Genomic DNA, 14,442 nt, shown 5'->3' with positions numbered 1-14,442 from the left:
CGACACCACAGACTATATATATATATGTGTGAGCGCCACTCTCTGAAGGCCAGACAAATCCGCTCACCTCCGTCTGCACCATGAGCACCCTCTCCTTGCGTAGCTTGTAGACGATGCTGAAGATGTCCACCTCGTCCTTCTCCCGGATCAGCTGCAGCAGGTGGTCAAGGACGATGAAAGTCCCTGACCGGCCCACGCCGGCGCTGAAACACACACAGACAGACACACGCATAAACACACACACACATATATATATATATACACACACAAACACGATGAAGGTCCCTGACCGGCCCACGCCTGCACTGAAACACACACACAGACACACGCATAAACACACACACACATATATACAGACACACACATAAACACGATGAAAGTCCCCGACCAGCCCACGCCCGCGCTGAAACACACATAAACACAAGCACAAACAAACACATAAACACACATTCTGACAAGAACATAAAAATACACACCAACACTCACATAATGAAGGATCTTGATCGGCCCACGCCAGTGCTGAAACGCACACACACCAACACACACACAAACATGGACAGAACCACACACACTAATACTAATACAAACATAAATACATACACACCAATATGGACAAAAACAAACACACCAAAAGACTAATATGCACTTAAACACACATAAACATAGCCGTGCCTGCACTGGAACACACACATGAACACACGTGTGGGGGAGAGACGGTGGTGTTTTTGTGTTTTAGTGAGTGTTTTACAGCATTGGCAATAAGGTCAATAAGGTCATATAAGTGCCGAAGATTAGAGGTGTTACAAGGGAGTAACATACACGAAAAAAAAAGAAGGGGGGGAGATAAAGACGAATAGATGTTTGATAGGAAAGAAGGAGCAAACCACACCAGAACACCCGCCAACCACCCACAGCAACAGATGTGCATTATATCGAGGACTTGAGACGTTGACATACCTGCAGTGGGTGACGATGGGTCCCCCCTCTCGGATCAGCTTCTCCCTCACGGTTCGCACAAATCGGATCAACGAGGTCGGGTCTTTGGGCACGCCGAAGTCTGGCCACACGCGGTAGTGGAAGTGTCGCACTGTGCGGGACACCTCGCCCTGCGGCCAGTCGGGGAGGAGAGATGGGGCAATAGAAAATAGGGAAATACGTTTAGAGTGAGGATTAGAGGTTGTGGGGAGTTGGGGGGGGGGGGGGGGTATTGTATTGGAATACCTGAGGAAATATTTCAGTTTTAGTAAGAGTTTTAAGGCAATTGCAATACAGTTAGATCATAAACGTGATGAAGCTTAGAAGTGTTTCTAGAGAATAAAGAATAACATACACACACAAAAAAAAGAAGTAGGAGAGATAAGCAAGACAAATGTTTAATAGGAGTAGAGGAGCGAACCACATGAGAGCACCCGCCAACCACTCACATTTTGAGAAAAGAAAAGCCCATTGGTACAAAAATGCACATAATTTTGCGCTGGGAAAACTCCAACATTGCCAACCATAAGAGATCTTATTGAGCCAGGACAACTCACCAGAGCGACCTTGAACTCTGTCACCGTCCAGTCGGGCATGTGGGTCTCGTTGAGGATGCCCACCTGGAGGTCACCGTAGAACTTGGGCTCGGGGTCACTCGGCCAGTAGTGGTCACTCTTCTCCTGGAGAAAGCGAAACAGTTCTATTGACAACTTGTGATGGGAGAAAATACAACAGTTCTATTGACAACTTCAGATGTGTGAAAATACAACAGTTCTATTGACAACTTGTGATAGGAGAAAATACAACAGTTCTATTGACAACTTCAGATGTGTGAAAATACAACAGTTCTATTGACAACTTCAGATGTGTGAAAATACAACAGTTCTATTGATAACTTGTGATAGGAGAAAATACAACAGTTCTATTGACAACTTGTGATGGGAGAAAATACAACAGTTCTATTGACAACTTGTGATAGGAGAAAATACAACAGTTCTATTTACAACTTGTGATGGGAGAAAATACAACATTTATATTTACAACTTGTGATGGGAGAAAATACAACATTTATATTTACAACTTGAGATGGGACACAATACAACAGTTCTATTTACAGCTTGTGATAGGAGAAAATACAACAGTTCTATTTACAGCTTGTGATAGGAGAAAATACAATAGTTCTATTGACAACTTGTGATAGGAGAAAATACAACATTTATATTGACAACTTGTGATAGGAGAAAATACAACATTTATATTTACATCTTAGGGAAGAAGAGAAAATAAATGTTGAATTTTGCGCGGATGGCGACCCCAAGGACCTACTTTTTAAACATTTCAGACTCTGCAAAGGGATCTTAAATGTGCAAAACTTCCTCATGGGACCTTCGAAATTTTTCGTCCTTTTTTGAGAAGACTAGGTGGGTGTTTGATCCTACCTACCCTAGGACCAGGGGGTATAAAAAACATGACCAAAAAAATCCAGAAGCTAATTGAGGTCAAACTCCAGACCTCTGGGCTGATGGGTGGCAAGTGAACAACATATCTGTTGCCAACCTGGGCTGAAAGAGGTACAACATCCCAGCAGAAAGACCAAGGCCCTCGATGAAAATTCTCCCCAGTTAGGATTCGAACTCATGTCTCCTGCACGTGACAGTGAAACACCTAACTGTTACACCACAGACTCCGGTATATTCTTTGTCTTGAGCAGAGAGTGCTCGGGGAGTATTGAACCTGGAATCAAGCACGTGGCAAAGATAGTACATAACAAGATGGGCCACTCAGCCAAAAAAGTGTCCGCAGGAAGTTCGCTCTTTGCTTCAGATGGCGCTGCAGTCTGTTTTGAAGCTCTCTTTCGTTTTTCCAGAAGAAGAATAGGAATAGCACCTCCTTGCGTGCGCAGATCGACTGCTGTTCATCAGCAGTTCGGGTACGTTCAGTGCGGAGTTTTAGTTTTTAAAAATTTTAATGACCTCTCGCCTTTCATTCTAAAGTCAAATTAAACGAAGAAAACAATCACACTTTCCTTCGGAAGAGGTTTTTTGTCAACGTAACCATTTTAAAAAAGCGTTCTTCCGAAATTCATTCAAAAACTTGCTAGTTTCACTTTGATTTTTGAAACTCAAGTAGGGTAACTCTGTTCGCAAAGGGTGCGCATTTGTGAAGAGGGCGCCACCGAAATTTGAGGACACTTTTTTAATTGGCTCAAAGAGAGAAGTGGCCCATCTTGTTATTTACTATCTTTGCTAGCGGTAAAATATTGAGTACCGTTCACCAATGTTATCAGGTTTGACAACTTTTTCTAAACCCAATCCCGAACACCAAATGTTATATCATTAGATTGTGTAATGTAAAAAATATGGTGTAGGAGAAGTTTATGCGAAAAGGCTACACATTGTCATCTCAAATTTTTCTTCATCCTTATTTCAATAAAACGTCAATGTGATCAGTAGCCACAGAGACTGTCTTTTAGCGTATGTGTTCTTAGTCATATTATGGGTGTATTTTTGTATTTTAAAGAATTATTGTACGTAGAATGGGCCTGTATACAGGAAACGTTGATTTAATTCTGATTTTATTGAGCACCGGGAAGTGGGTGTTATGGAAGTGATCTGTAGTATTGTTATTATTATTATGATGATTAATTCCTGATTGCCCAATCTAGGACAGTCTCGGGAAATTCAAAACAGTTGGCAAGCCTGTATCACTGACCCGTCCCTTCTCCTGGCACTTGGTCAGCATGACCACGTTGCGTGTGCTCTGCTCCCACACCATACGCCAGAAGTCGTCGCGGGTGGCTGGCAGGGGGCCCTGCGTGGCGATGTACTCGCGCTTGGAGTTGTAACCCTGGGGAGGACGTGGTTGTAGTTAGAACTCGTTACAGGAGAACACACAATAGTTATGTCTAGAATTTGTTACAGGACAAAATATAATAGTTTTATTCAGAACTTCTTACTGAATAAAGCACAATAGTTCTATTCAGAACTTCTTACTGAATAAAGCACAATAGTTCTATTCATTCAACTTTTAAAAAAGTTTTAGTGCTTTTTTAATGATGCTTGCAATATAAATGGGCCAAATAAGGGCCAAAGATTAGAGGTGCTTGTTTGAGTAAAAAGAAGCACATGGACACATTTAGTGCTGGGGAAAAGTAAGACACACAGACAGACAGACACACAGACAGAAACAACAGATGGAAAGTAGAGAAGTAGGACCTACCAGTGGCGCCCTCATGCATCTCGCAATTAGAGGTGTTTCTAGAGAGTAACATACAAAGAAAAGGAGCAGAAGTAAGGATGATCAGTGCGAGGAAAAAGAAGACATGCAGATAGGATCGACAGAGTAGAGAAAGAAAAGCTCTTACCCCCTCCTCTCCCCCCCCCCCCCACCCCACCCCACCCACACATCTGGAGCCTTGCTGACTGGCGTGGGCGATCATGGACCTCTACTTCACTCTGTCTTGCGTTGCAGCGATGGAGTCTTTTGTTCTCGCTGCTCCTAGCCATCTTGTCATCTTGTCCAGTATCTTTCCCCTCTGTCTGCCTCTGCCTCTCTTTCCATCAAACTTGCCTGTTGTTACAATGTTCTCCAATGCTTCTTTCCGCATTCCCACCCAAACCCCCAAAAAACCCTGCCACACTCACGGGCATATAATTAGCGTTGATATAGTCGGAGCCCTCCTCGTCGTCCGTGGGCAGCAGTTTGACCCGCGAGTGGTCGTAGGGCAGGATGTTTGTGAACCGGTTCTTGGGGCGGTTCGGTGGGAACTCTGCAGCCAGGCATGGCTGGTCGCGACCTACTTCCTTCAGGTCCTGGGAAAAGACAGTTTAGTTTTAGAAAGAGTTTTACAGCACTTGCAACACAAATAGGTCATATAAGTGCTGAAAATTAGAGGTGTTACAAGAGAGTAACAAACACAGAAAAGAAGGAGGAGAGATAAGGACGATAGATGTATGCTGAGAAAAAAGGAGCAAACCACACTAAAGCACCTGCCAAGCACCCAAAGACAGACATGGATATACAGTCTAGTTTTAGTGCGAGTTTTACAGCATTTGCAACACAAATGGGTCATATAAGTGCTGAAAATTAGAGGTGTTACAAGACTGTAGCCAACAAAGAAAAGAAAGTTGGAGAGATAAGGACAATAGATGTTTGATGGGAAAGGAGGAGCAAAACACACCAGAGCATCCATCAACCACCCACATGGAGAGAGAGAGAGAGAGAGAGAGAGTGAGAGAGAGAGAGAGAGAGAGAGAGAGAGAGGCAGAGACAGCGAGAGGGAGAGAGAGAGAGAGAGAGAGAGAGTGAGAGAGAGAGAGAGAGAGAGAGAGAGGCAGAGACAGCGAGAGGGAGAGAGAGAGAGAGAGAGAGAGAGAGTGAGAGAGAGAGAGAGTGAGAGAGAGAGAGAGTGAGAGAGAGAGAGAGAGAGAGAGAGAGTGAGAGAGAGAGAGAGTGAGACAGAGAGAGAGAGAGAGAGAGAGAGAGAGTGAGACAGAGAGAGAGAGAGGCAGAGACAGCGAGAGGGAGAGAGAGAGAGAGAGAGAGAGAGAGAGAGAGAGAGGCAGAGACAGCGAGAGGGAGAGAGAGAGAGAGAGGCAGAGACAGCGAGAGGGAGAGAGAGAGAGAGAGAGAGAGAGAGAGACAGAGAGAGAGAGAGAGAGAGAGAGAGAGAATCACCATCTGTTTAAATAAAATGTCAGGTGTATTCTTGTAAAACCCAGCTAAGCTCTCTTAGTTACTGTGTATCATCGCGAATAGGACGCAACTTTTTCCCATTGACACTGTAGTCATTTAGTGCACACAAAAAAAGCAAGATAAATAAACCAAAAATACAAGGGGGAAAGAAAAGACACAGAACTTCACAGTGGCACCCTCCCATAAAGACCGTAATATAATGTAGGAAAAAAGCAAAACAGAAACAACATAGGGAAAGAGAACTCATCTTGTAGGACCTCCCAGTAGCACCCTCCAACCGCCCACTCACCTCATACTCCTCGGCGTACTTGAAGTCTGAGTCAGCCGTCATCTTCCGCACGTGTGACGGGAAGTCGGCCAGTTTGACGGGCCGGCTGAAACACACAGAGATGTTTTAGTTTTAGCAAGAGTTTTACGGCACTTCCAACACAATAGGGTCAGAACATATGGTGTTACAAAAGAGTAACAAACACAAAAAAAAGGAGGAGAGATCAGGACGAGAGATGTTTGATAGAGAAGAAGGTGCAAATCATACCAGAGCACCCATTACCCACCCACATATAGAGAGACAGAGAGATAATAATAATAATAGATAGCATTTGTATAGCGCATATCCCCGCTCAACAGCAGACTCTATGTGTTTTACACTATATTATTACCCCAGCAGACCATAGAACACTCCGAAACATTCTCAGCTTCCCGGGAAGCATACAGTGCAAGCAGCTGATTAAGCACTCAAACACTAACAAACTGACAAGATCTTTCGCTGTCTATAACTGGGTACCCATTCCCACCTGGGTGAAGTGAGGAAAATTCGTGTAAAGTGCCTTTCCCAAGGACACAACGCCGGGCCCCTGACGGGATTCGAACCCACGACCTTACGGTTACAAGTCCGAGAGCCCAACCACTAGGCCACCGACGCCAAGATAGTGGCTTGGCGAAGAGATACAGTGTGAGGTGCAGAGAGAAGACGGCATGAAGCAAACTCCGCAGAGAGAAGACGGCATGAAGCAAACACCCAGAGAGAAGACGGCATGATGAAACACGGCAGAGAGAAGACGGCATGAAGCAAACACCCAGAGAGAAGACGGCATGAAGCAAACACGGCAGAGAGAAGACGGCATGATGAAACACGGCAGCAAATATTGTTCTGTCTTCTGTTCCGACGACAGAAAAGTTTTGAGCAACATTTGGTTTAACTGACATTATAATTCACATGTTCACTGCCCAAACCAGGCAGTTCTTCGACGCAGGCTCCTACACACACCTACAGACTTACAAAGCCTGCTCTACTCTGGCGCTGATCAGATGACAAGGACATGTGGATACTTGAGGGAGGCATTGCGCTGCCAAGAGCGAAATGCTCGCAGCTAAAGGGATTTGAAAACAACAACAACAACATAATTCTCGTTTCTTTTCTTTTTTAATTCATTGATAAAACTTGGCATCCTGACAAAAAAAAGGGGCGTGGGACTGTCTAAAATGCCCACTAAAATGCCCACAGAAATTGTCAAAAATGCCCACAGAAATTGTCTAAAATGCCCACAGAAATTGTCTAAAATGGCCACTCGTCGTTGAAGAGAAAAGTGGACGTCTTACACTTACACAAAAGTGGGAGAACAGGAAGTGGCCGATTGTTCAGGTGATTGTCTTCCACAGGTGGACGTTAGATCAGGTCCAACAAATACAAATAAGTTAGTTTTAGTAAGGTTTTACGGCGCTTGCAGCTCCATAAGGTGTAACCATCTCTCTCACCTGAACTTGTTCATAGTGGACTGCTCCCAGGTTTGGCGAGGCCCCGTGTGCTTGACCGCCTTCTTGGGCCTGTTCTTCCGTCGCAGCACGAAGACAACGACGATGATGACGATGACGATGAGCAGGAGGACAGCGCCCACCGCACCCCCGACCACACCCGCATTGCTGCTGGACCCTGCGGCTACATGCGCACACAGAGAGAGAGAGAGAGAGAGAGAGGGTGGAAGATCCCAGAGATTAGTTTTGTTTTAGAGAGAGTTTTGACAGCATTTGCAACACAAGTAGCTCATAGAAGTGCTGAAGATTAGAGGTGGGTTGTTTTTTTTAAAGTAAGTGTTTTATGGCACTTGCAATACTATAAGCTCATAGAAATGCTGAAGATTAGAGGCGCTACTAGAGAGTAACAAACACAAAAAAGAAGGAGGAGAGATAAAGAAGATAGATTTTTTATAGGAAAGAAGGAGCAAACCACACCAGAGCACCCACCAACCATCCGCAAAGAAAAGAAAATAGTCAAAATTGTCCAAGATGACCCTACACTGATGAGGTTATTGTTATAGATCCAGACACAGATGAGGAGAGAAGAAGTGGTCGTCATAGACAGGTAGACAGCTCGGACATTGTCATTATAATACCCCCCCTCCCTCACCCCCCCAAAAAAGGTAACATAAAAAAACAACCCCTCCCCCCAAAAAAACAACAACCAAAAACAAACCCCAAACAAACAAAAAGCCAAAACAAAACAACAACAACAAAAGAAAACAAATAAAAAACAAACACACAAGACAAGAGGGAATGGAAAGAGGTCATTCGGGCGGGTGATTGTCTTAGACAGGCGGTCGTAAGGGCAGGTTCAACTGTAGTGATCAACGAAAGTATCAACAAAACATAAATAATAAATAATAATAATAATAAATTGCATTTATATTGCACATTTCCACAAAGAAGTGCTCAATGCGCTGTACAAAAATATAAACAGAAACAGAAACATCGTCAGAATTCCCTGCGGAGTTGTCAGTGACGTCATGACGGACAACTGAGGCCCGAACATCTGGTGAGATTCACATGGAAATAAGAACAATAAAGGTAATAATCATAATAATAATAACAATAATAATAATAATTTACCGAAAAATTACAATAATTATAATAATATTAATAATGATAACGACGATCAAAACTTCACAGCAACAACAAAAGCTGAAAAAAAATCTGAATATTATTACATGACATTCCAAATTCATTCATGATATGACAAAAAAACCCAAACAAATTCATTTTTCGGAAATAACAGCATGGCAGCGAGAGGGTGATGCATTCTGGGGAAACCTTCAATCATCACCCTTACGATACTGAACCAAAAGTCTGTATGTGGCGGGAGGGAACATATTGATGGTGTCGAGTTGTTCAAAGTCAGAATGTGGCGGGAGGGAACATATTGATGGTGTTGAGTTGTTCAAAGTCAGAATGTGGCGGGAGGGAACATATTGATGGTGTTGAGTTGTTCAAAGTCAGAGAGGCAATAAAATAACTTCTTTACAACGCATCACCTCTTTGCCAACTCACCACGACTCTTGGACCTTTTTCCAAATGGAACCTACTGACAAGAAGGAACCTCGCAAACTTTTAAGGAAGCGTTATATATAAACGTTAAAAAAACACCGTTTGTTTCATTGTTTGCTTGTTTGTTTATTTGAGTAGAGAGAAGCACACTGACACAATAACGGTAATTAAATTCAGCACTTGAAAAAAGCAATACCGACAGAGAGAAATAACAGAGAGAGAAAGTACAGGAGTAAAGAATTCAGGTCGTGAATGGGAGATTAGGGGGGAGGAGGGGTGGAGGCTAGAGGCTCAATTCCGTAAATCGTTTAAAAAAATGAAAAACTGTCTTTCTTCTAAAATTAGTTAACTCTAAAAATGTTTCACATTTGTTTCGAAAACAAACTTTTGTGCTCCTAATACATACATTTTGAACCAGAAAATGTGATAACTAGACTGTGAGAGAGTGAAGGAAAACCAGCGACAGCGCATTCAATGCAGACAGTTGGGAGTGTGTAGGAGGCCTCTACACAGCTACAGTATGTGCCAGGTCTGACACACACACACAAACAAACAAACAGACAGACAGGCTGTTGTACCCACAGACAGAACAAGCAGAAAAACGTTCCCCAGCCAGCCACGAAGCTCCGCCATCCACAAGGAAAGACAAACTATCAAACCGCGACAGATATATTTATATAATATATATTTTTGTTCAATGTATATTTATATAATATATATATTTTTGTTCAATATATATTCATATGCACAATGTTGCAGCTCGCATACAGTAATAGGAATAACAGAGTACCTTATGTATATATACATAAATATACAGAGAGAGGGAGAGAGAGAGTGAGGAGAGAGAGGGAGAGAGAGAGGGAGAGAGAGAGAGAGAGAGAGAGAAAGAGAGAGAGGGGGGGGGGAAAGAGAGAGAGAGAGAGAGAGACAGAGAGAGAGAAAGAGAGAAAGAGAGAAAGCGAGCGAGAGACGGTTGATTTTTTCTCATAAAATGTTTCAATCTAAACAGTACATCCAGGTAAATAATATTATCTATTGATATCTCTATTTTTTTTCTAGCTACACAAAACATTTCAATCTCTTTTTTAAATCCATAGGTACAATTACCTGAGAAAATTCTCAAAGGCACAAAAGAAGACGGAAAGAAAGAAGCCATATCACAAATACTCACACACTCCCCCCCCCCCCCCCCCATCCTCCGTTTTTGACCAAAAAAATCCAACTCCTAAAACTATAGAGAGCAAATTCTAGCCTGAGGGAAAGCTCTTAGAAAAACAAATCGATTAAAAAAAAACCCCACTTCTTTTTAGGCTATAATATAGACGATAATAACCTTGTACTGTTTTTGTCATTAAAAAAACCCCTAAAAGTATATCTGTATTCAAATTAAAAAAAAAAAAAATCCAATCAATGTAAAAAATCAATGACTACTGATTTTCAAAAAAAGTAGCCTAAGTGTTATTGAGCAAACAGTGAAGCCGATATCTGTAAACACAAAGGAGAAGCTAAAAAGATCAACCAATGCCTACAAACCAAACAAACAATCTTTGTTATTCAGCAAAAAGACGGCTCATATCTATATACATTGATAGATTAGAAAGATGAACGTCTACAAGTAATAAAAAGCCTGTGCTATCCAGAAAACAAATTGATAAACATTATTGCCTACAAATAAAGAAGTCAAGTGTTATTCAGCAAAAAGACAATGGATACCTGTTCCCTGATACCTGTTCCCTGATACCTGTATGTTGATACCTGTACAAGGAACCTTCTTTGAAGGAAAACTTCACATGACGTGAACAAAACCAGTCAATTTGTGCTCTATAGGCCTACATCAACATATATTGAGGATTTCACAAACCACAGGGCATGACCAGGAGAGAAAGACCACAGATCGAGATGACAGAGAGAGAGAGAGAGAAAGAGAGAGAGAAATAGAGAGAGAGAGAGAGAGAGAGAGAGAGAGAGAGAGAGAGAGAGAGAGAGAGAGAGAGAGAGAGAGAGAGAGACAGACGACACAATAAATGTCATTAAATTCAGTGCAGGAAAAAAGTAAGGCAGGCAGACAGAAAGAAACGAAAGAGGAAAAGAAAAGAAGCAGGACCTACCAGTGGGCGCCCTCCAACCACCCGCAGAGAGAGAGAGAGAGGAGGAAATTTGCTAATACATAATGAATATTACAATCAATATGCACATACCATTCCGAGAGAGAATGCAACAGACTAAGACTGATGAGTACATTTCTGTTTCCAAAAGCACAGTCATAGACACAGCTCCCAGAAGTTGGGGGAAAAGAGTCATCTAGGCAGGACATTGCCACACTAATGCTGGAGGTAAACTTTGTTATGAGACAAAGTGACATCCCTTCCACCCACCCACTCAACCTTCCTGTCCCACTACACAAAGACACACACACACACACACACACCCACAACACACACACACCCACAACACACACACACACATACAACACACACACACAAACAAACACACATGCACATAAATACACAGGGGCAGATTTGCGAGAGAAAAAAACAACTTATTTTATCTTTATCTCCCCCCCCCCTCCCCCAAACCCCTGGTAGATATTTACGCATGAACAAACACACACACATACACAAACAAACACACAGAGGAAGATTCACACAACAAGAAAAAAAAACAACAAAAAACCAACGATAAGAAAAAACCCCCAAACAAGCAAGTACTCTCTCCAGTCCGCCTAAGAACAGAGTACCCAAAAAGAGCCCAATCCCTCCAGCAGTGCACTAGACAGAAACCTTACAAGTGGCCGACAACAAGAGTTTTCCTCCCCTGAGATCTATGCCGAGACAAACGAGATGAGGATGATGAGGAGGAGGAGAGAGAGGGAGAGAGAGAAAGAAGCTAAAAAGGGTCAAAGGTCAAACGCAACAGTTACCAATCAGAGGGGCTCATTCTTAGCGGCTCTGAAAGACAAAAGGAGAGGTGAGGTCATCAGATATGGCACGATCGACACCAGATATGGCACGATCAACACCAGATATGGCACGATCGACACCAGATATGACACGATCAACACCAATATGGCACGATCAACACCAGATATGGCATGATCAACGATCAACACCAGATATGGCACGATCAACGATCAACACCAGATATGGCACGATCAACGATCAACACCAGATATGGCACGATCAACACCAGATATGGCACGATCAACACCAGATATGGCACGATCAACGATCAACACCAGATATGGCACGATCAGCGATCAACACCAGATATGGCACGATCAACAATCAACACCAGATATGGCACGATCAACACCAGATATGGCACGATTAACGATCAACACCAGATATGGCACAATCATCACCAGACAGTTCTGCCGAAAGCTGACAAAACAAAACACCTTTTCCTCTCCCCACCAGTTTCAAGAAAAACAGTTTTTTTGGGGGGCAGTGTAACCATTTAAAAATAGAGTGATTCTGAAATTGGAATTCTAATTTTTTAGTAAAAAACTAGTCACAGTTGTACTTTGATTTCTTCACACGAGAAGGGTGGTAACTGATCAGGGTTTTGTTTTAGTGAATAAAACATTTTGGCGCCAAAACGAAAAAAAGGCATTTTGTCAGCGTACAGCAGAGTTGCTCTCTGTGTCTGTCAGTCAGGCAATTGTGTAGCAGTGTCTGTGGTGTAGCGGTTAGGCCCTTCGTCGCTGCACGCAGGAGAAACGAGTTTGATTCCTGTGTGGGGAGAAATTTTATCGAGTATCTCGGTCTTTCTGCTGGGACGACGTATCCCTCCTCTCAGCCCGGGATGGCCCTGACAAGCAGCAATGAAGCCCGTCTCCAAAACTGCTTAAATTGTGTCGATGGGGACGTATAAAACACTTGCATTAAAAAAAAAAAGAATCAAAAACTCATAAAAGCCCATAAAGTTTCTGCCCAAAACTAATGTAGTCTTAGGCTTTTAAAAATTACTAAAAGTTCAAGATGGCGGATGTTACTTAACACATGCCGACCTCCGTACTTTCTTGTCCTATCTCCATTTTTTTTAACATTGAAAATGTGACTTCTTCTTAAGCTCACTTTTTGTAATGATCTGTTTTTATCATGATCAAAATGGAGATAGGACAAGAAAGCACTGAGGTTGTGACATGGTTACCACGACACCCAGTTGTAATACAACATTTTCCAAAATGTGGCTCTATTCTTGAACTCATGGGTATAAATGCAGTATGATTATTTTTCAAAATTATTCTTCAATAAAGAAAATGAAAATCTCAGTTGAAGACATCCTTAAGGAGAGTACAAGGCCAAGTTAGTAACGGAACCCCGAGAACTTTTTCAAGCATGCAGGACGCAGCTTTCGAGTAAGCATTAGTAATGTAAAGAATAACCCATCGTCAACACAAGAACGTTCATTTAGTGCGGGGGACAAAAAAGGGAGACAGCTCAGTGTAAGAGTCTGTCACACATCATTTTACGCAAACCTGCCTAGTTCAGACTTTAAAAATTGGTAATGAAATGGCCAACAATGAGTAATTTGACTTTAAAATTAGTAATAGTATAATTTTCCTTCTACGAAATAGGGGCCTACTAAAAAAAAATAAAAGAATAAAAATTTGACCGTTTAACGAGAGATCAATTAGGTCTAAGCTTTGTCGAAAGACAGAATGACGTTCCTTGAGGGGAAAACGGAAGGAATCTCGAATTCAAAGTGTGATAACGAGGTGCAGTTTGAAAAAAATCTACTGCCATTGTATTCTAAATATAGAATCAAGAGTACTGTAGAAACTTCGCGCCCGATACCACAAGTTGTGTAAAGAACAAACGATGCTGAAAAGTAATTGGTCTTCTGGAAACCCATGTTTAACGAATACATATGATTGTCTGAGAATTACTTCGGTGCAATCTAGTCATAGAATTAATTATTTATAAAACTGACTTGATTTTCGTAATTTTCATAGTACATTCGTATTTTCGCATCTGGGTCAGATTTCTGGCATACTTTCGTAATATTACGAAAAATTTGTAAATATAGGCAGGTCTGCTTTATGAAATAGCATATGGCAAAGTCTTACACAAGAAGTTAAGATGTTGATAAACAGGTGTCAGTGACAGGGGAAATACATCGCTAGTACGACATGACATTAAAAGGGAATATTTATTCCCTACAAAAAAAGGGGCTGTTAAAAGAAGGCATTTTACTTTCTGAAAAACTGAAATGCAGACAAACTGGAAACTTTGACTCCAAAGTAGGAAGAGTACCACATCATAGGGCGAAGCTAGGGAACAGCTGAAAAAAAATCTTTGAGCAACAGTAAGACAGACAGAAGGAAAAAAAAAAGAAGAAAATAAGAAAACAAGTAGTGCCCTCCAATCACCCACAATCATTAAATTGGAAAAAAAAATAAGACAAAAACAGCTCAATATTTAATAGAAAAGACACCAACACTCCCCCCCC

At 42.0% G+C, this 14,442-nt stretch overlaps 1 protein-coding gene across 1 annotated transcript in view; it reads right to left on the bottom strand.

Moving 5' to 3' along the window:
• Window positions 1–14,442, bottom strand: part of LOC101858502 (tyrosine-protein phosphatase 10D) — a gene marked incomplete at its 5' end in the record, with an annotated part of 67,490 nt that overhangs the window by 12,895 nt on the left and 40,153 nt on the right. Inside the window, 7 exon segments of the mRNA XM_035970384.1 lie at window positions 68–203; window positions 958–1,106; window positions 1,533–1,655; window positions 3,688–3,822; window positions 4,620–4,787; window positions 5,960–6,044; window positions 7,426–7,606. Coding sequence (XP_035826277.1) covers window positions 68–203; window positions 958–1,106; window positions 1,533–1,655; window positions 3,688–3,822; window positions 4,620–4,787; window positions 5,960–6,044; window positions 7,426–7,606 — 977 coding nt within the window.

The sequence above is a fragment of the Aplysia californica genome, unplaced genomic scaffold, assembly GCF_000002075.1.
Source record: "Aplysia californica isolate F4 #8 unplaced genomic scaffold, AplCal3.0 scaffold00261, whole genome shotgun sequence".
Taxonomy (NCBI): Eukaryota; Metazoa; Mollusca; class Gastropoda; order Aplysiida; family Aplysiidae; genus Aplysia; species Aplysia californica.
This window is presented reverse-complemented; position numbering and strand designations above follow the sequence as displayed.